This window comes from Pleuronectes platessa, chromosome 18, assembly GCF_947347685.1.
Source record: "Pleuronectes platessa chromosome 18, fPlePla1.1, whole genome shotgun sequence".
Taxonomy (NCBI): domain Eukaryota; kingdom Metazoa; phylum Chordata; class Actinopteri; order Pleuronectiformes; family Pleuronectidae; genus Pleuronectes; species Pleuronectes platessa.
In genome coordinates, this window is record NC_070643.1 from 15,041,760 (window position 1) to 15,069,530 (window position 27,771).

Here is a 27,771-nt window from a genome sequence, read left to right on the forward strand (position 1 = left end):
ACCGATACCGATATTTAAAATAACAATCAGGCCGATAGCCGATACCGATACCGATATTTGTTTATTTTCTTTTTGTTGTTATTCATTCACCCTTTTGTGCCAGAAAAATAATTAAATCATTATTTAAAAAGCACTATTCATCACTCTTATCTTTTAATGAGCACAGATTGAATCAGATTTATGAAACAATCTCTGATTTAACTAAACTTTATTTAACAGAGACATATTAGGCCCATTTTACCGCAAGTTGAAATGGTTCCTCTCGATCTTAATGAAATGTCTGTAACATATTTTGGTCAAAATACCACAAGGATAATTTAAAACAGCACCTTTTTACCCTGTCTAAAACAGCCCTGTTAAAGTATCATGATAGAGAACGCTCTTCTCATTGATTTACGGTAGCAGTATTGCCCGTTTATTAGATGTGTTACGGCTTCTGTGTGTATGACGTATGTTGTCAGTTCCCTTGTTACCTGTGCATGAGACGGATGAATAGAGCCGGTGCACATGAGAATAAAGAACTTAAACAGACGCTACGCTCATACTTTTTTACACCAAGTTACACTGCGTGAGTCAAGATAACTTAACAAGCCCTCCTCAGTTTGACCTGTTTTGAGTGTCGGGCAGAAATCACATCGCGTCAACACCCACCGTGGCCCTTCGCGATGCTTGTTTTAATTAAACAGTCGGATTCCCCTGGTCCGCACCAGTTCTCAGTCAGCTGCTAGGCGCCAGCCGGAGGGTTCCCCCAGCGTCAGTATAGTAAAAGAGCAAGTTGTAGGTGCGACTTCTTCATAAATATATGCAATGATGTGAATTTACATTTACGAATTGATTTTATTTTGGGTATTTATAAAATGTTTCTACTTAATAAAATAATTAATATAGCTAAAGTATAGCAAAAAGGAGCCGCCATCTTGTGCTCATCATGACGTTAAAATCAAACTTATCGGATATGAACACTTGAACATACATCAGTGTGATAAGAATTAGCTAAAATAACAGTAAACATTTTCGAGAAAATACATTTAATGTGTTTACTTTAACTTTTTAATTTGGTGTCCCAGCCACTAACATGGAGTAGGCCCGTTGTATGATCTATAGTGCAGCCGGCCACTAGGGGGCGACTGTAATGATTAGACCTCACTTTTGAGAAGCTGTCATGTGCCTCTTTATACAGTTAATGGATTTAGTGCTTCAGTCTCCATTATCTCAAAACAGTTTATAGTTAGATACATCACATATTAGATTAGATTAGAATTTGCAGATGTGTTCAACTGTTATAGAAACAAGCTCCAGGCACTCGATTTAGGCCTTTCATAGGAACAAAGACGTGAAAGTGATAAAATGAGTCATATCTAGAGCAACCTGAGCTGAAAACAAACATTATTTCTGTTATAGTTTAAATATTTTATGTAGCATAAACAGCTCAGAGCAAAACGGGTGTCATGTGGAGGTGAGGACGATGTCACTGGTTGTAAACTGCTCCTCGGGGACTTTGCAGCTGACTCACAATTCTTTCTCTGCTGGAAACTCACGACAGGTTAGGAATCAAGTTCCCTCCAGACACCATCCTTATGTCTCCATGCATCCACCCCGGTGTCCTCTTACCAAATTACATCACACACAATCGGCACCGCTCGCTGCATCAGCCTCCACGAGGCCTCCCTCTTATCTCGGTGTCTTCTCTCCACGGGGGACGTGCGAGTGCTGGATTGTCCAGCTCGTCCTCTGCAGATAGCGATCGGGTCCGACGCTGTTCGCTCGCAGCGCCGCACGGGAAAAGATGGATGCATTAGCGGCCCCTTTTCATTTATGAGCGAAATAAAAACGTTATGCTTGACGGTCTGTGCCAAAATGGATTCCTTTCGCCACCTGCAGGTATGTCTGAGGTGCGCTCGTAATCCATCTAGTGCCGTTCACGCATGGGACAGCGTGGCAGGTTGGCCTCTGGTGCTCAATTCGCTCTGTGCTGGTATAAATATGTGGGTTAGTCTGTGTGCATGTTAACATCTGTATGAAAAGTGGGGGTAAGGAAAACGAGATCCTCAGATTAGGCACATCTGTCCTGTGTTCATTCAAAACAAGACTCACTGAAGAGCATCAGCCAACTGTCTTTCTTTGTTTCAGAGCAGTTTGGATTTGCACGAGATACGTTAACTCCGAATAAGATCAAGAACTACAATATCTAATTGTGCTGTCTGAGGCAAATGAAATCTAAATTAATATACGGTGGGAAGTGATAACAGCATAATCGTGTGGAAGTGGTGGGAGTGACAGGATTGATTAGACACTCAATGTGTCGGAAATCGACTAATTCAGGCTAAACTGAAGTCGGAAAAAGAAATAAAACGCCCGAGCTGATTTACAGACTGTGATTATGGTGCGAGATGGTCAAATAATCAGACTATTTTTCTCACACACACACACACACACACACACACGGGGGAGAGTGTGAAAGTGTTTCACACAATTTTCGAGAATATGTGCTGAAATATTTGCACAAAGATGGAGATGTTAATAAATATAGCCCGTAGGCAATCATCAATTGATCACAGTTTGTTTCCCGCTGTTCGGTTTAGTGTGCCATATAAACTGCACACACACACACACACAAACATGACTACACACAGATATACATAAAGCCTTGTAGGTGCATGAAAAATCACCAGAGACGTAAACCAACACAACCTCCAGCATCTACACACACACACACACACACACACCGGCAATGGAAATGAGTAACACTGATCATCATTTAGTGACGCACATTCTTTTTTTTGTGCAGGACATTGTTCTCATTTGTTCGGCTTGTGAGATAAACACACTGGAGAAACCACTCAGTGTCTTTGGCACAAGCTCGTATCTTTATAGCTGCTTATTTTCCGCTTGGCATTTGAAAGTCGTGTTTGTCTCTTGTTCAACACCGAGGCCTCGTCGTGCTGCTGCTGCTGGCGGCAGAGCTCGTTTTGCATGCTGCTTACACGGCTGCACGATCGATGTGTGTGTGTGTGTCTGTGTGTGTGAGTGTGTGTGCGTCTGTGCACGAGGGTGTGTGCCTGTGCATCTGCAAAAAAGCATGTGTGTTTAAGGTGTGGTTGAGACACTGCAGTGGTTTGACATATATTCGTCTGCATGATCAAACGCACACACACACACACACACACACACACACTCACACACACACAGGATGTAAGGTGCAGCCTGTGTGAGATAAAGGTGTTTACATGCATTTTACAAGTTGACTTGAAGACACATCTTAAAGTAGAGAAGGTTAACAAACCAGTACATGAAGCAGCATGGGCTCTTATTAGCAAGAAAAAAAGAAGAAAAAATTTCGTGCCCTAAAGCAGTGGATTAAGTCACCACCTTATCTGATTTATAGGTTGGGTGTAGTCAGGACACCAAGCAGGTTCATCAGAGATAGACTGGTAGTGTTTCCAGTACGTTGCACAACAATGCATCATGTTTTTTTAAAGTAAACAATAGATGTATCTAGGATAAGAGGGACGATACGTCTCCGCTGCCTTCGACCTGTCCGCTAGAGAAAGAAGACAAAATACCCCGGAAGCAAACACTGCATTCTTGTGCCGCTTACGTCTTTTAAAGCCAGAATCTGCTTTCCGAAAAATGTACATACATCGGTGTGATAAGAACTACCTTAAAAGACAGAAACCATCTTAGAGAAAAACGTATTCACCGTGATCTTTGACCTTTTTTTAATTCGGTCCATGTCCCATCCACCAACTTGGAGGAGGCATACTGCAGCCATCCACCAGGGAGTGATAGAGATCTCGGGGAGCTGTCATGTCGTTCATCTTGATACACAGTCCATGCAGTGTATGTCCGATGTGGGGTTTGTGTAAATCTTCAGTGAAAAATAGGAAATGGAAAAACTCAAGTAAAGTCTAATACTGTAAAATTGGGTTAAATACATATATTGAGTAAGTGTAAGTAGCTACATGTACAACTACACACAATCAGTTTTAGGTTACATGAACTCAAGAGCCAACAACTGAATGTTTCATCTTGTTCCTCTCACAGTCCTCTTTAAAAATCAAGATGTCGCTTTAACAAATAGCGTTTCATAAATCGGTGACTCAGGTTCACCAGCACTTTGACAGATCAGGTTAGAACTCATGACTCTCCATTAGCATGGCCTCCCCTCCGAGCCTCGCCGTCGCCGCTCAATTTCACCACGTTTAGCCCCGGCCACCTTAGCCCCCCCGATATCATATAGATTTACTGAGGATAGCCCATAAACCCCTATATGACTTTTCAAACTGTTATCATACACCCGTTGAAATAGAAGTCGTTTAATGGGACGTATTAAACGGCTAATTGAAGTGTAATGTGCTCAGGTTTTATTTCCATTGTAAGCGATGGTGACACGTGAGAGCATAAAGCCCACAGACCATTAAATGAGCTCAATGAATTAATTTTATGCAAGTGCATGAGTGTGTGTACGTGAGTGTGTGTGAGTGTGTGTGAGTGTGTGTGGCGTCTAAGTGGTTAAATCTTTGGAGGACATACACTTGTCTGCGCATATTTAAATGGTATGAGAGAGAGAGAGTGTGTGTGTGTGTGTGTCTGTGTGCAGTGGGTAGAGGTTCTTGTGTGCCGTTCGTCTCCCAGCTTTTGTTCACATGTGTGCCCGTGTTTGAAAGCAGCGCCGTCCCAGAGCCAGTCACCGCCGCCCCCTCATCAACCCGCTAATCACTGTGATTAGTGACTCATTTCATCATTACAGGTTTCACACCACACACTGCTTACCTCCGTGCACAGCCGTTCCTGGAGAGAACTTCCTAACACACACACACACACACACACACACACACACACACACACAAGGAGAGGCCTGGCTGTTGATCACACACTCCTCCACCTTCACCCCTGCAGTCTGCCATCCATCACCGTGCCACTGGGGAGAGAGAGGGAGAAAGAAGAAAAAAGATTTGGAAGTGGAGAGAGAGAAAGAACAGAGGAGAGAGACAAAGGAAGGAGTGACCGCGTCTGTCTTTTTACCTTGAGCTGGGCCTCTCTTAATCTCTTCTAATGCACGCACACACGCATGCACTCACACACACAGGCACACACACACACACACACTGAAAAAGATATTTGAAACCAGAAAGCCTTAAACCACTTCCTCAAGGGGCACCTCGAGTGTATGTGTGTGCGCCTGTGACGAGGTGCACCAGAAGCTGTATGAAGTGCGGTCGGCTACGCGAGTGAAGGTGCAGCTGACAGACTCACGCAAACATGCAACACAAACACAAAAAAAATGCACAAATCAAACATAGACACAACTGTTACAGGTTTCTAAATCATAGTTTGATGACTCATTTCATTTCTCTATAAAAAAAATAAGTTTGTAGTTTGGAATTTTTAAGTTGAAGCTTTAATAGTAACAAGTATATGACAATTTATATTTGACCCTGTATTGACTAATTGACATTTTCCTGTATTGTATATTTTTAAAAAACACACACACAAAAAGTAAATAAAAAGTTCTGCATTACAACTTTAATCTGCAGATTAATTCTACGCAATTTAGATGGTGAGATAGGTGAAGAGTGAACTTAGTATTCGTGTATTATCAGCATTTACAAAAATCTTAACTTTTAATCATATAAAACAGAGCATCATGCAGTTCACATTAAAAGGAGCAGTAGAAATCTATCTGGCAATTGTTTTTCATCATTTAGACATCACACTGGGAAAATCCATGTGTCTATATTTGTGTGTGCGTGTGTATATGTGTGTATATGTGTGTGTGTGTGTGTGTGTGTGTGTGTGTGTGTGTGTGTGTGTGTGTGTGTGTGTGTGTGTGTGTGTGTGTGTGTTGTATAAACTGCCTGAATAGTTTGCCACTGTGTGAAAGCATAACTTGGAAAAAGCACCATCATGGACACAAAGCAGATCCTTGACCAGTGGATTACTCCAACAATTTGATCCTTTTACACTGATTTGTAAAGTGTGCAGGGAAATGTCTCTGCAGAACTAATTACATTCTGAACTGAACTTTTGGTTGTGTGCGGGTCAAGAAGTGTTATTTACACATCCAGCAGTGGAAATAAGCAGCTCATTCATCCATTCATGTGGGATAGTTGTCCAACATTCACTCTCCTTCAGCTTTGTGTTGGTCTCTAACACCTCCTGACAGAGTTGCATGGCTCTTTAGCTGCCACTCGCTCCGTTTGTGCTCAACAGCAAGTTGCAACATTTGTCCGTCTACCATTTGATGCTGAGCAGGAGGCGAGCAGTGTTTGGGTGTTTTGTGCTTTTACACTAAAAACAGATGTGTGCTGCAGATGAAAACAGGAGTATGGAAGTGGTTAGAGTGAAATGAGACAACTGAAAACTCATTATGAAGCTGAGAGGAGTGAATTCAGTGCTATTATCAACCCTTTTCATGTTGTTCTTACATTGTCCTCTCAAAAAGAAAAGTTACTTTTTTCTTTAAGTATACCTACATAGATTTTTAGATATCCAAATTAGCAAAACCAATGCATGCATTTTTTCGTTTTATAATCACTGGTTTTTACACCATGAACTGTATCACCACTAATGCAAACTTCTATAAGTGTCTGGTGCACAGACACCATAAAGCCACAATGTCCTCTGACCTGCCAGAGAACTTCTTCCAGGAAACACCATAAAGAAAGTAGAGTCAGAGGCAGACGGAAGAAAAACTGTCTGTGTCTCGCTCCGTGCGTGTGCGTGTGCAGAACCCTCCGATTGCCTCTGAACATATTTCCTTTGTTTCATTTCCATCGCTCCACCGCTCACGTGCTCTGTCACAAGCTGAGCCAATCCACCTAGTTAGCTTTCTTTGATAGCTTCATCGCACATCTGCGGTTCGGTGGCACGTCGTCCAAACCGGCTGGGAGTGATCCAGCCGGGCGGGACGCACTCCGAGCTGAATACTTCCCCTGTGCCGAGAGACTGTGGATATAATACTCCCACCCCGGGTCAGAGTACATTAACAGTCTCTTTTATGAGGTAGCGTACCCCCAGAGCCTTTAAGGAGCCTTTAGAACAATGGAGGTTGTTTCCTGGAGGCTCTGAAGCAAATAAATTCAGCCTGCAGGGACCGAGCTGCTGTAACTTCTCAGCAGCAGATAAGTGTTAAACTCCAATACTCCGGATCCCTGCTGTGTATCCGCAGCCGCAGAATATCCACACATGAAATCAAGACTGGGGCTTCAAAGGAAATGTAATAGCCAAGTGTTGAGAAAGCTACCGTACAAATCAGCGCTGGAACAGGTGTGGAACAAAGATAGTGAGACAAGGAGGCCGAGTCCAGACTGCTGGGACAGGGTGGCAGGGCAGTGGGGAACTAATCCTAACCAGACCTCCCTCGTCTGTCTTCAACCAGCAACACCTCATAACACCGAAGAGAGAGAGTGTGTGTGTCTTTGTGTGTGTGTGTGTGTGTGTGTGTGTGTGTGTGTGTGTGTGTGTGTGTAGGAGGAGGTGGGGACTGGTCTGCATCATGTTCCATTTAAAAAAAAATAGAAGGCATTTTCTGCAGAGTCCGCAGCTGCAGCCTCTCTCGTTGCATGACTTTGTGTGTGTGTGTGTGTGTGTGTGTGACAGTTTGAGTGAGTGAGTGAGTGTGTGTCTGTTTGTGCATGCGTGTGTGTGTGTGTTACAAAAACCTCCCACCATATGGGCTGTTTTACCAGGTAACCCAGCGGACTGCATTACTGTGTGACAGAGATACAGGATGAAGTCTCATACATCTCCACATCTGCGGTGAAGGTGTATGTGTGTGTCTGTGTGTGTGTGTGTGTGTGTGTGTGTGTAGGGGGGGTCACAGGAGACGGATAAGATGCAAATTTGTGAGGAGCTCATGCACGCAGCCTTGTTTCTTTCCTCTGAGAAGAGGATAAGCTCATGACTTCAAAACTGCTTTTTTTCCCCACATGTGGCACTTTGCTGAACAGCTGCAGATGTGGACGAGGTTTTAGAATAAAATCCCGATTTGATTTCATTGTAATTAGCATTGTGTTTTTGTTTTTTTGCTTGTGTTGTAGAAGTGGTACAACTCATTTTTTTCTATTTCTAGGTGTGAGCATTAATTGCACTTCAGGGAAGAAAACAACACACACACACACACACATAGACACACACCCACACACATCTCCCCGACAGCAGTTCTCCTTCCTCTTCGCTTGTCTCTCCCACGCTCACTTCTCTCGCCTACACAGCCTCTACTCCTCACCATGTCATGAACATACAGTAAACATGTCAGCTATATTTAAAAGAATAGGACTTGGTGGTCACAGTGATTCAAGTCAACATAGCTTGAGTGAGTGCTTAAAATATTCTTAAATAAATAAAATAATGCAAGTTACGGCTTTAATGGTTTAATCTCCGTTCCTTTGTTTGGAGCCTGAAAATGACTAAGAGCTGGATTCACACCTCGGTTCCTATCAAATGACTTTAAGTGGTCAGGTTCATACAAATTGATCTGGCCCTTTTTTCTACAGCAGCATCAAAGTGTGCCCCGAGTCAACGCCGAACAAAAAGTCCAGAGAGCAGCCCGACGGCAAACAGACAGAAGAGAGGAGGAGGAGGAGGAGGAGGAGGAGGAGGAGGAGGAGGAGGAGGAGGAGCAGGAGGAGCAGGAGGAGTGCTATGGGAGCTGGGTGGGGGTGAAGGGAACAGGGGCATGTTTACCTCTGTTCTCTAGGGGGGCTCTGCTTTAGGGCTGGGGGAGGAGGGGGTCTTCACTGGGGTAAAGGGGGAAAGGGGAGGACTTTGAGGTGGGGGGATAAAATTAGATATTTAGGGGGAAGTGGAGGCTGTGTTTTCCTCCACGGGCCTGTTTCTTTAAGCAAGGCCCCTTTTCTGATTTGTCAGAAGGTTCAATGAAACCATGACGGTAACAACGAGCCATCCTGTAATGTGGTATCACACTTACATAGCAGCAGTATGTAGTGAAGTATACCGGCCCCAGATAAACTGTTTCTGAAGATGTGCGATATGAAAGCTCCAGAGAAGAGAATCCAAAGCGTCTCACTCTCCACCTGGTGGCGGCTGGCAGTAGAGGTAAAAAAAAAGTTTTCTCCTCCATGTTAGTGGATGGGACATGGGCCAAGTTTTAAAAAGTCAAAATATACTTAAAATCTAAAAATGTATGTTGAATGGTTTCTGTTTTTTCATTTTGTGTCTAGTTTTGTGTAGTTCATTTTTAGAGGTTAAGATTTCCGTATCTGGGATATCTAGCTTCATTTCTGGATAGTGGGTGGAAGTGGAGTTGGTTCATGTGATGGAGGAAGAACAACTTCAACCTCATGCATCCTTTCTTCCCCTCCTCTCCTAAAAATGGAAGAACATGAATGTCCAGAGTGCTGCATCAATCTATTTGGAGGAATAGCGCTTGTTACAGTAAAATAAATCCAGTGTGAGGTGGCACTCTGGTTAATCGCCTATTAGACAAAAGTACAACTCCACTAAACCATGTTCCGGGCATCGCAGCATTTTTCTCTGCTGTTACAAAAGAAAAAATGTATTTTGACACGTTCTAAATATACACCGTGAGTTTAGATCATTAAAGTAGAATACTACTGCTCAATTACGCTCGAAAATAAGTGGAAAAGCAAGTAGAGAGTAAAAAGAGCCGATCGCTCAGGGAGGGAGTTGTTCAGTTTAGTCTGTTCAGATCATGCATGTAAACATCAGCGTAGTAATAAAGCTCCCAAATCGAGATGAACGACAGCCCACACCTACACCTCTGATCACACCCCCACCCCTCACTCACACACACACACACACACACACACACACACACACACACATACACACATACACACACACACACACACACACACACACAGAGCGAGAGAGGGTTTGGAACCCACCGACTTTGAATACAAGAATTACTCAAGCGTGCTTATTCCTTCTTTTCCCTTTCTTTGCCTCTCTCACTCCTCTGCTGCCCCCTCTCTTTGTTGGCAGGTGTGTGTGTGTGTGTGTGTGTGTGTGTGTGTGTGTGTGTGTGTGTGTGTGTGTGTGTGTGTGTGTGTGTGTGTGTGTGTGTGTGTGCGTGTGTGTGTGTTAGAGTGAGAGTGAGAGCAAAAGAAAGAGAGAGAGAGGGAGAGAACTGGCACACTCTAACCTTGACACTTGAGCATCATGGGGGTGATGAATGGAAGTAGCCACAATGCATTCTGTCGGGGAGGGGCATTGGAGGAGATGATGATAGGTGCAATCGAGGATTTGAATTGTGGGTACACACAACACCGTGGACTAAAACACACACAGGGCATTGATCTATAGATATTCCCAGATAATAAACATATACTTATATCATACAGATGATAGGCTTCAAACAACATGAGTGTGTGTTTGTGTACAGAACCTTGTGATTCACTGTGTGTGTCCAGTCAGCAGGGGGGGGGGGGGGGGGATCTCTAGTCTAAAGCCTGCTGGTTATTTCAAGCCCTCGGGGGGGGGGGGGGGGGGGTGCGAGGTTGATGTTGTTTTCTTTTAATCAGGCAGCCGTGTGGGACGCGCTCAGACTGCAGACTCCTCACATTAACCCTCTTTAGTGCAGAGAGGAGGACGGAGACAGACACTGTGTCGGCTTCCAAACCGTCCCCGTCTCCGTCTCCCTGTTTGGATCCTCTCCCCATGTGACAGGAACCTTCCAACAGTAAACACCTCCTCCCGGTGTTTTAAGAAGCTGACGTGGTACAGACAGGTTTTCAATTAGGATGCATCTATGCATGGCAGATTTCATTTTCTCTCACATTTACTGAATACATTTACATTTCTGATATCTCATTTTGTTTTATTCTCTATTCTTCTCAGATTCTCACGGCTGCTTTACTGACAGCCTGCACTGGTGAGTTGTGATTCTTTTCTCCGTTAGGCAGTTTGCAATGTAAACTTTCCAAATCTGCTCCACCGATTGTTTCTCTCAACAGTTAATTCTTTGACTTATATTTGCTTTATTTGCTAAAACAGATATAGGACATCCAGTTAAATAAAAATGTCTTTGTTCAAACTAAATACCCAAAGTTTATATATCTTTGTTAGTTTGGGACTTTGAGTTTAGATCAGCCCAAAATACTGTAGTTCAATTATTAAGTTTTAAAAAGAGAGATTTAGTTTCTACGGCCCAGAGCCAAATAGAAAAGAATGGAGCAGATCTGCCTGCCTCATTGTAAAGCTACACTTCCCAGGAGCCTTTTCTGTCACTGGTACAGCAGATATTCACATCCCAGCATCAGCCCAACATACTGGTGACGTTCAGCTCCCCCTTGAGTCTGCAGAGCACCAAGAGATTCTGTTGATGCTGCAACAATGTCGTCCCTGCTTGAAATCTAAAGGGGAAAAGAAAGTGAGTTTAGACGAGACTGCAAGAGAAAAACATGATTTCAACTCTTGTGGAATAACTGTCCAGACCAAGCACCGGAATTTGATCGAGTGCACTTATATCTTTAGAAATAAATAAAACTTTGAATATAAAAAGTTTTTGGGTATTCATCTATCCAGATTTATATTTTATGACTTCCGTAACTCACAGCAAACGTAGTGATGAGCCAAACTATAACAGTCCCAGGACAAAATTTACATATTTACATTAATTTATCAATTTAAAGTGAACAATAAAGTTTTCTTTAATAGGTTAATAAAGCTGACAAAAGCTTTAAGTTAAACAAATAGTTTGAAGATCCAATGCATTATTCCAAATATGCATTCTGAAATCTATGAAAGAAGAAATGGATATTTTGAAGTGGGATGGGTCATTCTATTCTGTGCAGATCCATTTAAATATGCTTGAATCTTTGTGATATTGCAGCAAAACACTTGTATTACTTGTACATTTGCTTCAACTACTCTATTCTACTACTTCCATTGTAGTAACCTGTTGCACCAGTGTATAGAAGCAGTAGAATGGGCTGTGCAGTATCAATGTGCTGTATTTCTAGTTGTTCTGTGCATTTCATTCTTTCTATTTGATTTTCTATAACACACACAGACGTTGCCAGAGATGAGCACGAGGATTCCCCCCCGTCGCCTCCAAATCGTTTCCCATGAGGCCGTCTGTCCTCGCACCAGACGTATCACTATTTGCACTAACACCTGTAATGTATGTAGGGACCCTCTGCTGTACATATATTATGATTAAACTGCTCTGCGGTCGAGGACGGAGTCGGAAACATCACACCCAAAGGTTACTGGTAGAGAGGGGTTGCATCTCCATGGCAACTCCACACACACACACACACACACACACACACACACACACACACACACACACACACACACACACACACACACACACACACACACACACACACACACACAGGAATAGTCTCGAGGAAGAGGAAGTAGCAGCATAACTCCGTTTGCTCGTGAGCTCACTGTGCATGACGCCGCCGCTGACTTTCACTTTCGGGGCCCTTTGTGATTTCCGACCAATTAGGCCGCCGTGGTGCAGAGGCCAAAGGAGACCAGCTACTACACCGTCTCCCAGTTTGTCCTCCTGCAGACCTGCATGTTATCCTCTCTGGCAGCAGAGAGATGCAGTGGAAATGAACACAGTCATGGTGGGAAACAACTGGAACAAATGATGGGATACATTGGATGAAGAGGGCTGGTGAACACGCAGACACACACACACACACAGACACACACACCTCATACCTCCTAGCAGTAGCCTCTGTGTCTTTTCCCTCCCTCATCGACCAGAGCTATTGATGAACTGAACGTTAGAAGGCTGAGTCAATAAACAAGAGGAAAAGCTTTTTGAGGAGCGAGCGAAAGGAAGGAGTGTATCTACAAGCACTCCGTCTCTTTTTGTGTATCGTGCACATGTGTGTGTCTGTTAGTGTGCTGGGTGTCTACCTGCACATTTCCCCTGCCTCGCTCTCCTCCTCCCTCTGAAGTGACTTTGTCCGTGCGCTGTCTCTCCCCGTCTCCTCACGTCGTCTCTCGTCCCCGCTGCAGACTCACAGAGCTGGCTCGTTAATGTTTAATGCTCACTCAGGAAGCAGACATGCACGGCGAGGCTCACACGCACACACACACACACACATAGGGACACACATACACATACACAGACACACACAGGGACACACACACACACACACACCCCTCCTACATCCCCCTAGCGACGCCATCCTCATTACCAGCCTGAGATTTAACCTTTCACCCCTGGACCAGATGGCTGATGTTTTCATACTGGAGGGAGAAGAAATGAAGCACATTGCACAGCATCACAGGAGGAGGAGGAGGAGGAGGAGGAGGAGGAGGAGGAGGAGGAGGAGGAGGAGGAGGAGCGAGTGTGTTGAAGGATGATGGAGGTGTTTGTCTATCAACAGGGGATCCGATGGAGCTATTGCTGAATCAGGCCCGGCTGCTGTGCATTTGTATTCCGCGTCAAGAAACGAGGTTCCCAGGAAAGCAAGGCGATATAACATTACCTGAGAATATGGATTCCTGCTAATGAGAGAAACTGCTGCTTGATGAAAGTTTGGTCGATTCTCTGAGCAACTCGTGCAAAAGAAACCTCGAGTCAGAAATGAAGTCAATTAAACAAAATCTACGTAGCTGGATTTGAACTTTGTTTCAAGTGTGAACGTGACCTCACACACGAGTTCTCTTGGTGTCAGACTGTGCTGACCCCAGGAGCTGTGACAGAATCCAGATCAAGCTGCAGGTCGGCGCCACTCAGCACATCAGAAGATTCCCGAAATCACAGTGTGGACGAGAGGCGACGTCCAAACAGGACTGAGACTAAGCAGGCAGCTACGTGTGAGAGGTGGCATGTTGTGTGTGTGTTAGTCTGTGTGTGTGTCTGTGTGAGAAAGATTGAGAGAGAGAGAGAGAGAGAGAGAGAGAGAGAGAGAGAGAGAGAGAGAGAGAGTTCAAACCGCTGTGTAAGTGCCTGAGCACGTGTTCATGAGTATCTATTGGAATGACAATGGCACACTCAGGTGGTGGAGTCTGTGATGAGGGAATGTGCATTCTGGTGGTCTGTGTGTGTTTATATATGGTGTGTGTGTGTGTGTGTGTGTGTGTGTGTGTGTGTGTGTGTGTGTGTGTGTGTGTTTGTTTGTTTATCTGGTTGAACTGTGTGGGGCCTTGAAATTGAAATGTCTTCATTCTAACAGAGGGAGATCGGACGCTGTAAGAGATAGACAGAGATTCTTTCTGACCTAATTCACTCTCCCGGAGAATTAAAACACAAAACCTGCCACGTGCAGTTAGTTCCATCGTCTTCTTCATCTTCTGCACTCAGGTCCACTTGTACCAAAATGTAGCCGTCAGATTTCTCTTTCTCTTTATAATGCAATGGCAGCAGATGTGTGGCCGGCAGTACTTATCAAGTCGCCCCCGTACCAGAGGTGACAGCCCTCCAGACAGCTTCTGCCAACAACACTCCATGTGTGCATTTCCCTGCCTCTCCCTCTCTCCCTCCCTCTCTCTCTCTGCCTCCTTCACACACTCTCACCATCCTCTTTTTCCTCCTCCTCCTCTTCTCCACCCTCCGACACACAGACATATACACTTTGAGGGCTGCACAGCGGGAGAGACCAGCAGAGTGATGGAAACACTGGGAAGAAAAAAAAAGATTACTTTTCCATTTTGCAGCTTGCCCCCCCGTGCCTGCGTTTCATTCTGTGCAGCCGGTCGAGGAGAGAGAGGGCAGAGGGAGAGTCTGATGGTGTGTGTCATGACTCAGTGTGGTCCGCAGCTCTGCTTACGTTATAAAGACACAACCGCAATATCTGTTCAGTATGACTTTGGATGAGGGGCTCGCCCTGGAGATGCATGTGAAGGCAGTGTGTGTTGGAGTGTGTGTGTTTGTGTGTGTGTTTGTGTGTGTGCCCTCCTTTCTCTTTAATCACAGAGCGAGTGGAGCGGAACCGGGCGGAGGGTTGAATCAGGGGCCTTTCTGCAGCTCTGGCTGACTCCAGGCTGGCACTGCTGCCCCGTAACCAGCTCCTGATGTTCCTCCGTCTCAGCGCAGACGATGGATTACTGCCAGTATCTCTTCATCTCGCTGTAATCGTCTCCTCTCACATTACCACTAGGGGCCCACCTGAATTCAGACATATGGAGCTGGATTAAAACCACACAGGGCTGCAAATATAAAGTGACTTGTCTGCCGGGGCTCCTCATGCACACAATGAATGCAGTGACTCACTCAGCCTCACTTTCTTCTCTTTTTTTAAACCTTCTTTCCCTCCTTATTCTCCTCTTTCTTCATTTATCCTTCCTGCCACTTGTTTATTTTCTCTCACACTCCTGATTCCATTGTTTGCACAAACCCTGTCCTCCCTCTGTTCTTTCCCCCGCTTTTTCCTTCTCCTCAGCTATTTGGTTTGTCTTCACCGTCTGTCTTTCATTACAGCGTTAATGATCTCAGGTCATCTGGTTCACATATCCACTGATATAGGATCAGGACCTATACAAAACAGGTAAATAGAGAGCGAAGTACATATGAAATCGTTTATATAGGAAAAACCACTCTCCTACAAAGTTATATTAGAAGCTGCACTTTGAAAAATGACCTTATATTGGTCCAGATTCTCATTATTCTCTTCTTTGGTCTTGACTCCACCATCTCTTCTTTCTCTCCAACAACAAGGAGCCTTTTCTCCGATTGAACTTTTATTCGCTGTTCCTTTTTTTTTATTGTGCATCAATCTCACACGAGCTGAGTTTGAAAGTGAAGAATCACTATTTGAAATAGTTGCGTCATCGCTCTCTGAACCTGACAAAGCCCTTTTTTATCAAAAGGAAGAATAACAGGCCTGTAATCTTAAGTGGGTGTGTGCTGACCTCTGCTGATCACACGTGGGACTGCTCCATCAGTGAGAAGTGGAGATTCATCCTGTAAAAATGAATCAGGGACCAATTAACTGCATCTCACATAGTTCCATACTCTCTGATACATATATTAGTAAATAGATTTAGACTTTGTTATGTGTCACTGCAGCTTCAGTCAGAATTCATCTTGATTCCTATGACACACGTCTGTTCGTGATGTGCTGAGCTCACTGCAAAGGGATTTGAAGCCTGAAGCAGCTGCAGCATCTTGTGTCATGTTTGTAAACAATTATAAGACATTTACAGTCATACTGGATTAATGCTACGAGATCGAATTAGGCCCCGCCCCCGGCTACTTCCTGATCTAATTTACGATTAATCCTGTGCAGAGTTTCCTACTCACAGTTTTAATGTGATTTGGTCATGGACGTTGTATTTTATCTGATGGTATGACTGAAACTGTCCTTAAGAGGAAGGTTGTTTATATTGAAACTAAAGCTGATACTTCTGAGACTAAAATTATTTTTTCCCCACTGATATCTCTCATCAGTTTTTGGTAAAATAGTAAAGTTATTTATGTTTACGATATATATATATTTATAAAGTACAGTGGTTTAAACTAGCAGCTACAGCTTCTGAATTTTAGATGAAATATTTGTTCGCTCACAATGGATATTTGTGCACAGAATGTGTCAATATATCATACAAAATTACTAAATCAGGCTTTCCACCTTTCACGTTTTGCAATAATGTTAATTGTCGATAGAAATTATTGATGGAAAACATTGCAAAAAACTGATGAAAATAACAAAATGTCATTTTATACCCAGTTAATTTTGCAGCATATAAAATCGTGCAGGCTTATTAATACCACCGTTATAGTGGAACCTGTGGTAGATATTTGCAGTTGGGAATATAAGCCTGAGGTAGGCGCTGTAAGCTTGCGTACCCAATTTCAAAACAATATAAAAGTTACATACAGTGAATTAGCATTAATAGATATATTTCACACAATTTACTACACTAGTATCTATATGCATCAATTGTTATCTGCTCGAGTATTACACCAATTAGTGTCTGTTTAGAGTGGCTGATTTGACAAATTATAGAAAAATAACTTTAACCGAAGAACGCAAAACTTATTAAAAGTCACAATAATCATGCTGCGGAGGCTGAGGAGGCTCGGAAACCTATTCTCCAAATGTCACAGCTTTCAGAATCATATCATCATGTCTGAGTTTCACATTATTTCTAGACTGTACAAGATTTGAATTAAAACACAACAATATGACATTCAGTCTTCGTAATAATAATAATAATAATATGACGAAATATCATTTTACTGACATTACTGGATCCAAAACATGGGCATGAAACCAAACCCACCATTACATCAAATCACACAGGCCACACTGGTGCAGCCACAATGACTGATCTGTAGGTTTGTAACTGGTCAACACATTCCTGTAGTGAGTAAACAAGCAGTAGCGGACGCATGGGGGGGGGGGGGGGGGGGGGGTGGCACCGAAACCTGCAGCTGTCGTACAGGCAGCTCCAGGGAGTCTGGAATGTAGTAAAGCAGGACAGCAAGTCTGAGATATGCATCACCCTGGTTCAGAAGATATTCTGCTGTGGGAGTGGGGGACTGGTTTAGAGGAGAAATATCAGGAGGCCTAAATGGGAATCATGCTGCAACGTCCACATTTAAAATGTTATGACAACTGGGCAGCTGCAACATGGACCACCCACAGGAAGAGGACGTTTAAAAATAAGATCTCTGCATCGTCATGACTTTTTCTCCAGGACATAAACTGAGTTCAATTTAAGATCAATATGAGATTTAGACTATTTTCTCATACTTCTTAAATGTTGTTGCTGATAAATAGCCTCTTGCCTGCAGCCTTAAAAATGCTCCTTTTCCGTCCACTTCAAATAATCTATATTTGTCTCAAGTAATAAGATTGTTGAGGTAAAATTAAGATCCACAAGAAAAGACAAGATTTGATTTGATCTAGTCTCTTGCTCCTCATTTCTCTAAAAAGAGGTTTAGGAAAAAACAGATCAAAATTGTGTAATCTTCCCATAAACAGATGTGTATTATTTATCTCTCAAGACACAAGGAAAAGACAGTTGTCTTGTTCTATTTCATCAAGAGGGGAAAACTATCTCCATTAATTTAACTGTAAATAAATAAATAATACCACATAATGAGGTTTTCTATTGTGATTATATAGATCCAGTGATTAAGATTTAGGTGAAAGGGATCTATTGGCAGAAATTAAATATAAAATAATCCTAGTGATGTTTTCACTAGTGTGTTTCATCTGAATTGTACGATTTGTCGTTTTCTTTACCCTAGAATGGGTCCTTTATAGTTAAATACTTTATATATTTTTTTTTAGAGAGGAGCTGGTCCTCTCTACGGACGCCGCCATGCTTTTAACAGTATCCCAGATTGGACAAACTAGAACACCTTTTGAGTTTTTATGACAAGTGAATGCTTCCACAGGTTCTCCTTAATGTTTGGAAGAGGGGGCAGAGATGAAGGGTACTCAGATGCAATATTCAACTGCACCACTAGATGTCACTACATTCTGAACACTGAACCTTTAAGCATTTAGCTATTTCAACAAGAGGCTCATAAATACACTGAACAGCCCCAACAGGAAAGAGCACCTACCACATATTCTATAGGTGACGGGTGTTCCTCTTCTGTGGACACGGCCTTGGTGAGCCTGAGGTGTTCACTGACTCCTCACCTTTGCTCCAAACCAGCCCCTGCCCCCCCAGGAGGACCAGTTCAGGAGCCCATGACCTCTGACCCAGATCCTTTTGGCCCTGGTCTTGTCACAGTCTCTCAGTTCATCGTTTATAACACATGCTCGTGCAGGACTGAGCGAGCTTCATGGTGTAGAAGCAGCAGATGACAGGCGTCATGAGAACGACTCATGTTATTCACCTCAACAGTCAGTGATTTGTGGCTGATCTGTGTAACTGGGAGATGAGATGAGAATTGCGACCTCTGGCGCACCGGAGGACCAGTGAGGTGGTGCTGCCTTCAAGTACTGTCGGAAAATGTTACAACTCTTTACAGAGTATCATAAACGAGAAAAATGTAAAGTATAGATCTTGCTGGGGAAATGCGGGTTTTATTAATTAATATGTTTGCCTTTTAAAATAAACGTGAGCCCTTTTATATCTTCATATGCTCCATATGAAAGCAGAGACTGTATATAAAGATGGACGACATGACAGAAACCCAGAAGGGAAGCCAAAGTATCTCCTAAAGGATAACCTAAAGTATAGGTCATAAACCCAGCCTCCTCCATGTTAATTGATGGGACACAGGCCAAAAGATTAGACAAATACAACTGAATGAATATCCATGAACTAGGTGGAGTGATGCATGAATTTATCTAGCTTTGTTGCTGATGCTCTAGAAATTGGAGTCATGTGTCAACTGGATGTTGTTACCGCTTCTCTGTCTACTCATCACCACCGCGGAGATTGTGTCATTAATAAACGTGTTAATGTATACATCTGTAGTCAAATGGTAGCTTTAAGTTGTGGGGAAGGAAATACTCACTTTACTTAAGAAAAGGTGCAAACATTTACATGAGTAAAAATATGATATGAAATTTTGTACTTGAGCAAAAGTAAGTACATACTCGCTTTTGAATAGAATTAAAGTATTAAAAGTAAAAGTACCTTAAGTGATTCCCCTGTTGTTATTGATTACTTTTAAAGATATGACTGTAACATGAATTTTAAACAGAAAAAGAACAGAAAAAAACAATCTAACAGTAGAGTAGAAAGTACAGGTATTTGCTAATATATTTAGTGGAGTGAGAATGAAAGTAAAAAGTAAATAAATCTACTTAGAAAACGTACAGCTACATGGAAATATAAAGCCTAAGTACCACTGACCCCTACTATGAGGTGCAACGCTGACAGAGTGAGTATTTACGTGAGACACGTGAAGGCACCGTGAGCTCTCATATTTTAGGAGGGCTGATGTCACTTGAAAACTTCTCCCTCACTCCGGAGTCTCTGCGGCGGCTTCCCTCCTCTCCTCCTCCCGGTCGATCCTCCGTGTCTGTGTCGGAGCCCGGTACCGAACTCCCGGAGCCGAACCCCCGAACCAAACGCCAGCAACAACTTCTCCTCCAGAGGCCGGAGCAGGAGGACATTTTCCCCGCAGAAAGCCCGGGACCAGAGCCGCTCTGACTGAGGGCTCCGGCGGCTGAATCCTTTTTACTTTTTCAAAAACTACAACCAGAATCAAAAGACTCAAAATGAACCGGAGCTTTAACAAGTCGCAGCCGCTGCGGAGCGCGGACTGCAACGCGGTGGAAGTGAAGAGCAAGGTGAGTGTGGAGCGAGGACGTGTGGAAACCTGAACATACAGAAACAGTTCACATGGTCCCGTTAGTGACCGGGAGCTGCGGGAGCCAGTCCGCAGCCACGCTCACGTTTTAGTGGGAAAAACGGCCCTTTTTAGAACCGTATGAACCGGAACCTGAACGCACCACGATGTGGATCATTAGCACAGATTGTTTCCTTCAGACTCCCGTAGAAAAGACTCCACTGGTTTGTCCTGGTGAGCCAAACTGGTTGGACATAGTTCATGAACAAACCAGTTTGATCCAATATATGTTACTAGAGGAAGGTTTTTATCAGCTACATGTTACTCTAAGAAGGTTTTTTATCTAGTATATGTCACTATAATTAGGTTTTATCCACTATATGTTGCTATAGGAAGGTTTTATCTACTATATGTTACTATAGGAAGGTTTTATCTACTATATGTTACTATAGGAAGGTTTTATCTACTATACGTCATTATAGGAAGGTTTGTATCTACTATATGTTACTATAAGAAGGTTTTATCTACTATACGTCACTATAAGAAGGTTTTATCTACTATATGTCACTATAAGAAGGTTTTATCTACTCTGTTACTATAGGAATGTTTTTATCTGCTCAATGTTACTATAAGAAGTTTGTATCTACTATATGTTGCTATAATTAGATGTATCCATATGTTTGAATAAGAAGGTTCAATCTAAGTTCAAATAAGACTGTTTTATCTCAATTGTGTGTTTGTATCAATAGTTCACACACTCTGGTGTTTCAGTGCCACATAGTTTCAGCCTTACACGTTGTTGTGTGTCGTTTGTGACACACTGTGTCACAGCTGTACAAACCAACTTAACCAGCCACTAACTCAATGCTTATTTACCAATTTCCGCCTGGTGCAACGCGGACCACAAACATACAAGATGTACGGAATGTGACACATCACATGATTCTTCTCAGACCTGATTGAAATATAACACACGTTAGAATCCCAGTAAGGGTCTTAAGGTGTTTAGTCTGCAGGCCAAGAACAGGGATTTTGAATAGTTTGTTGTGTTGCTGGTGTATGTGTGTAAAGGGTAAATACACACATCACACCGTCAAACCCTGACCGAGAAGTTCTAATACCAACTTTTATTACTCTACAGTGTTGAAATTATATTTTAATAGTTAGTAATATTGCTTTATCGTCCAGCCTGAATATCTTTCATACGTGTGTCTGCACATACGTGAATGTATGATCCCCTGAGTCACAGGTTAAATGCCAAATTGAGTGTTGCAAGATGGTGATTCATTCCGTCCACAGGTCCTTTTCCCTTTGAGTTTGGGCTGCCTGGTTTCAGTGGAGTGGTGGGTCAGTGACCTGGAGGATACACAGATACACACACTGGTTTTTGGTGGTGGTTGGTGAGAGGGCATCTGCTCCAGGATGATCGTAAATCCACACAGAATCATCGGTTTTAGTTTTTTGGGTGTTTTGAGGCAGGGTCGGTTTCATGTGTGTTGCACAGAAACAGGAGTGGTCACTTTAACAGCTACCAGAGGTTGTTTGTGGGTGGGTCCCTCACACCGGGAGTTGCGTGGTGACAACGGGCAGGTTTAACAGCATCATCACCGCTGCTGAGCTGACTCACTTGTCCTAGAACGTCACAAGTTTCCCTTTTTGGATCAGATACTGTATAACCTATCACCCATAATAACATTTTGTTCTGTTTTTTTCTGGTTCTGCTTGTTTGTGTTGTTAACTGGAGGCAGTTTCATCCTTGCTTCCTTCTCAGGGAGAAATCTGGTTGGAGAAACCAAGTTGAGAACATTTGAAAAGAATAGAGAATCCATTTAGTTACGTGGGCACTTGATAATATTTGAATAAAATCGTATCTAGAAAGTAGCTCTACCAGAGTTACGTCTCTGTAAAGCAACCTTTTATCAGTTTTTTGACTCAGCTTGTTGTACTGATAAAAATAACTGTTTCATTTCTCATGTATTTTGATAGTTGAACTTTCTTCATGAACTTCAGTTGTTTCAGATGATGTGATGATGGTCGATTAAAGTTGTAACTTAGATTAATGCCTCCAGTCATTTTTAAGCAAAAAATATCTTGTTACAGCTTCTGAAGTGTAAATATTTGTCATCTATGATTCTTGATTGAATTTTGGGACTAGGATTGAGATATTTAAAGACCTATTGTTGACTCTAGACCACATCATTCATAAATTAAGAAAATATTAGGTTAGATAATAGGGAAATTAAACATTTGTTGCAGTTGTACTGAGAGTTTAGTCCTCAGTGCATAGCTTTCAAAATGTATCTTTCATGGTCTATCAAGACTCCAGCTATCAACCTCAGTTATTAGCATTTGTTAAATCAGATTATTCCGACATGTTTGTCTGGCGCATGTTACGTGTCTGGTTCTCACCGGTTCACGTTTGGTTTTCTCAGGGGAAACCGCTCCAGTGATAAGCTTATCAGGGTTAACACTGGAGGTGTGTGGCTGTCTGTCCCTGAGCCTCGGCCAGGAGCCTCGGCCAGGAGCTGGTTTCACTCACTCAAAGCTCTTATCAGAGACAGGGCGAGGGTGCAGGGATGCTGAGGGGGTTGGGATTTCTTTTTCCTTCACTCCCTTTTCCCTGATATTGTTTTTTTGCCAGATTTTCAAATACTTTTTTTGTGGTTCACTTCTCAGATCTTGTGTATTTGTTACATTTTCATCATCAAAAAGCCCAGGAATGAGTTAGTGATGTCTTTCAGGCGCGTTGTCCCTGATATGCAAGGACAAAGCAAATACTGAAGTCAGTTATCTTCCATTTTTCTCCAGTGTGTCGGAGTGTAGCGTCTCTTGGCATGTTTCAACCTGTTGACATCACTAGGCTCTGATTGGCCAGGACGCCCGGTCACGTTTTGTGATGATGTGGTTTTAGGTTTGGGTTGAGTTTTGGAGCCCATGATTAATCCATCCCCTGTTCAGACTTGCTCGTACCCCGGGGCCATGTTCTGCCCAGGAAGACAGATTGTACCGACTGATCACCGCGTACAGTGGCAAGAAAAGAGAACGTTCAGATTCACAGCAACAGCCAAGTGTGGTGATAAAGCAGATTATTAATTGGTTAATCAGTTCTAAACTTGATAAAATGTACCGTAAACTGTTAACGGCGGTTGAGTCATGCCAAGGTTTCACTTTCTGAAACGTTAAGTTCACTTGTCGAACAAAGACAAACCAGTTTGTCTGCCTCTTCCTGAGCTGTCTTCGAACGTAGAGTTTTATAAGGTGGAATCTAGGTTGGTGCCACTCTTGCATACATAAGCCTCCATTGGCCACAGTAACTCTGCCTGGCTTTCCCCTGGTCTTCTGACCCCCCCCCCCCCCCCCCCCCTCTTAAAATGATGTGTCATCTTCTAATTACGGAGCTGCCGAATTTATCCCCTGCTCTTATTCTCCCCACAGAGGAAGGACATTGGCATTGACGTTCACACTGCTGCGTTATTGTTTGAGAACGAATCATCGCTCCTACGGATACGCCTGGCGTCCACACAGCCACAGAGTTTTAGACCCAGAGAGATGTTTAGAGATGTTTAGCAAAGATGACGTCGACACTCTCAAGCACTTGCTGATTGGGTCTTTCCATTGAGGCTCCGATCACATGACCCACTTCCAGAAGAAAACAACCGGCCTTACCCTTGGCGACCAGTGTAGAACACAACATGGATGTATTACATTACATTTAGCTGACGCTTTTATCCAAAGTGACTTACAATAAGTGCATTCAACCCCAAGGGTACAGACCCAGGACGACAAGAATCAATGTATCGGTTACAAGCACTGCTGACCCTGTTGTCTTTGAGAAATGCTGAATTTAACTTGCACAACAACTGTTAGCAAAGGTACAACTGCTTAGACGTAGGAGACGAGCTATTACTCGAGCAATCTGCGACAATTCCTGTGTCCAGCGGGACGTGCTTGCCTTCCTGTTTACACTGGCATCTGATGCCCAGGGTACATGAGAGGTCAGGTGATTTTCAGGCCTGTGGGCTTGTGTTGACAGATTGTTTGAAACGAAAACAAAAAGGGATACATCCTAGGTCTGGCTTCCCCCTGGTCTCCTAACACGCCCCCCTCTTAAATTTTTGTGCCATCTTCTAATTACGGTGCTGCTGAATGTATCCCCCGCTCTTCTTCTCGCCACACAGGAAGTAAACTCTCCCTTCTGCTACTCTGTCAGCATTTTTCACTCCCTCTCTTTTCCCCTCCCTCACATCCTCTCTTCTCCTCTGACGTCAGCGTCCCCCCCCCCCCCCCCCGCTCTGAGCCCATGATTACAGTAACAAGCAGCACCTCAGTCTACAAATTACCACTGTGATTCTGACTCCGGTGCTACAGCAATCGTGTGTTTGTGCGGTTTCATTGAGCTGCACTTTTTGTGGCTCGGCCGTACATCTCTCTCTCTCTCCTTCCCTCCCTCTCTCTCACGTCCACGCTTGTCTATGACTCACACCATGACCCCGCCGTGACCCTCAGCCGCGCTCTCATTGGTGGTTCGGTGACCTAGCCGGGAAAAGCTGTGGCTCAATTGTTAAGTCTGGGCTCTTGTGTGCGTAAATGACGGGTGGGAGGAAGAGCTGCCCAGCCACTGTCATTTGTATGTGCTGAGACAGCTTACTCATCTACCTGTATTGTTCCATTGTACAGCAACATAATTGTCCCGCTGCTCAAAGCTCCAAGTGACGTGCGGCTGTAATTTGTTTTCGCACTGATATGATCTTGATGTACAGTCAGTGTAAGACACGGCTCGGGGTTGTATCCACCCAGATCCTGAGGCATCTCATCTCCTGATCAGTTTGTGGATGATGGGCAGACATATTGGGCAATACTCGTTTGTGATTGACCCAGCAGTAGATGAACCTGTGATGGGACAAACATAAAATCATTGAAACTAGTGCATTGGTATACAAAGTAGTGCATTGGTATTTTTACACTGACTCATTCACTGAGTGCTGTTCAACAACATTGTTAAGAATTTGTAATATCGTGCAATTTCAGATAAGCGATAATATCTCAGCAACGACCTAAAAAACACAGACCAAACTTTTCTGGAGGTCCAATTTGAAATATAGAGGGTTTTTCATTATCATATAATGCTGTTATTTTTTACATCACCAAATCAGCATGGAAAATTTGATCTGTGATGTTGCGGCCAAAAAGTATGATGATTTGTCGTGGAAAAACACACTTATCCACTTTCTAAGATAAGATTGATACAACTCATGTAAACTAAATACGAAACAAATGTTGCATCCATTCACCCAATGTTTGCAGAATGAGAGGAAGAAGAAGAAGAAAAAGCCCCTTATTCTGACTTGGGAGTGTTCACATATTGTTTGAAGGTGGTTAGCCCCATGCTAACCTTGTATTCGCCCCAGATAAACAACCTAAAATAGCTGCTTTTGTTGTGTTGCATATTTTTAGCAGTTTGTTGCGAAGTGAAACCAGATACAAACGGTGTGTAATGTAGCTCTTTCTGACCCTGACGTCTTTAAGCTAAGTCTAGGAGTGTAATGCATCTTGCTTTGTTGCTCACCAACTACTTCCCCTGTACCATTTTCTACATAAGGTCACAGCCACAATAGTGACAGAGCTCAGAGGATTTCCACCCTGTTCTTGTTATGTATGCCAGTCAGATGGTTCAGATAAATGCATGTTGGACATCCTCGCTTCCTTTTCCTGTTTGGCCGTCGCACCGACTGTCCCTTTTTTTTAATGTGCTTTGTCTTTTGATCTTTTTTTCTCCCACTCAGTACGGGGCAGAGTTCCGGCGTTTCGCGGTTGACCGGGTCAAGCCCGGCAAGTTTGAGGAGTTCTACAAACTCATTCTGCACATTCACCGCATCGCCAACATGGAGGTGATGATCGGCTACGCGGACATCCACGGAGACCTGCTGCCGATCAACAACGACGACAACTTCTGCAAGGCGGTGTCCACGGCTCACCCGCTGCTCAGGCTCTTCATACAGAGACAAGGTAGGTCGTTTGAAAAATGGCTTCCTTTGGCTTTTTCTTTATTGCCCAGCATAAATCAAGCTTACTGAGTAAAAGATATGCTTTTCCGCCACCATCAGAATTCTCTTAAAACTCATTGTGATCTTAAATAAACGCTGGATGGATTCTTGTTTTCAAATATCCTGCGACTGGTAAACCTTTGAAACAATCAACTATTGAATTAACTGCGTCTTGGGCTGCAGTTATTGTGCTGACTCGAATTAAGTTTCCCCGCAGAATATTTCCTCATCCAATTATGTCTGCCTTCCCGCTATGGGAATTTGAGGCCTTTTTGTTTACTTCATGTGTGTGTGTGTGTGTGTGTGTGTGTCTGTGTGTATCTATGTGTGTTTTGTGTTTCCTGCCCCCTTATTGGCTGAATCCGTCTCAGTCTGTGTCTGTCTGCCTGCCCTAAGTCCTGCGTCTTATCCAGAGGAAGGGCTCGCTGCAGGCAGATGAACGCACACCCCCTCACACACCCACACAAAAATATACACACGCAAGCGCATACACAAGTCGCTGCCACGGCAGACCAATAGAAATCAGGTCATTGAGCAAAGCCTGTATCCCGGCATACCAGACATTACAGCGAGACAAAAGATCTGTATGAAAGGAGAGACTCCTCACTGAGCTCCCTCCGTTTGTGTGTGTGTGTATTTGTTCAGAGACGACACCGCGGTATGCTGAATGGCAATCAAGTCCCCAGTCCCTCTCTGTCTCTACCGCATTGATCCCAGCTCTGGAGTGGGCCTTGACTGCCTGCCAGCGAGCATGCAAATTAATCTATCGCCATTCACTTCTATTCATACCCTCATCCTTCGTGGAATGTCCTTGCTCGGTCGTGTAATGAACATGTACACTCAAGGGTATTGTTTAAATTGTCGTGCGGCAGGTTCGGATACAAAAGCGAACCACGGAGAGTTGAATTATCTTGTCGCAGATTTTCTTGCAAGCGATAACATTTGAATATTCAAGAAGAGGCCCCACCAGACGTCTGTAATGTGCAAATTATTGTCCTGCGAGAGTTCGTATGGCTGGAGATGAAGTAACTCATTGTTTGTTGCTGATAAGTTCTGATTAATTAACACGATTTTTCGGATAGTGTAGCTGTTTTTACACAAATGAACAGAAATCGTCTATAAGTGCAAAACAGTCCTGTCAGATGTTCTGTGCATTAAATACTACTTGTTTACTGCTTTTCAAGATCTTTACCCTCTAGTCTTAGCTATTTTTAAGCAGGGTAGCTTTGACATTTTATTCTTTACTTATGGTTCTTTGCATAGCATCCCCTCGTAAAATGTTGAGCATGGGACTAAGCCTCCAACAACAACTCTTGTTATGATCTTACTTTGCAGACGACACCGCACTAATGGAATTGCTGCTTGAAATAGAATTTCTATTATACCTCCCCAGTTGTACAACTGTCACTAATGTTTCTAACTAGCATGACTTGTAGATAATGTCCTAGCAGCTCAAACAACCAATTACGTCACCCGTCTCTTTTCTGTTTAGTCATGCTAGACATCATTAACATCCACATAGGGAATCTCTGTTTGACATGTGGTGTATTGCAAGCGTATTTT

The 27,771-nt window shown here is 43.3% G+C and overlaps 1 protein-coding gene across 1 annotated transcript in view; it reads left to right on the plus strand.

The window, feature by feature from the left end:
- The first annotated feature begins 19,800 nt into the window (after positions 1 to 19,800).
- Positions 19,801 to 27,771, plus strand: part of pard6gb (par-6 family cell polarity regulator gamma b) — a 34,028-nt gene continuing 26,057 nt past the window's right edge. The window contains exons 1-2 of the mRNA XM_053447197.1: positions 19,801 to 20,165; positions 25,948 to 26,170. Coding sequence (XP_053303172.1) covers positions 20,094 to 20,165; positions 25,948 to 26,170 — 295 coding nt within the window. The 5' untranslated portion in view covers positions 19,801 to 20,093. The remainder of the gene's footprint in view (positions 20,166 to 25,947; positions 26,171 to 27,771) is intronic.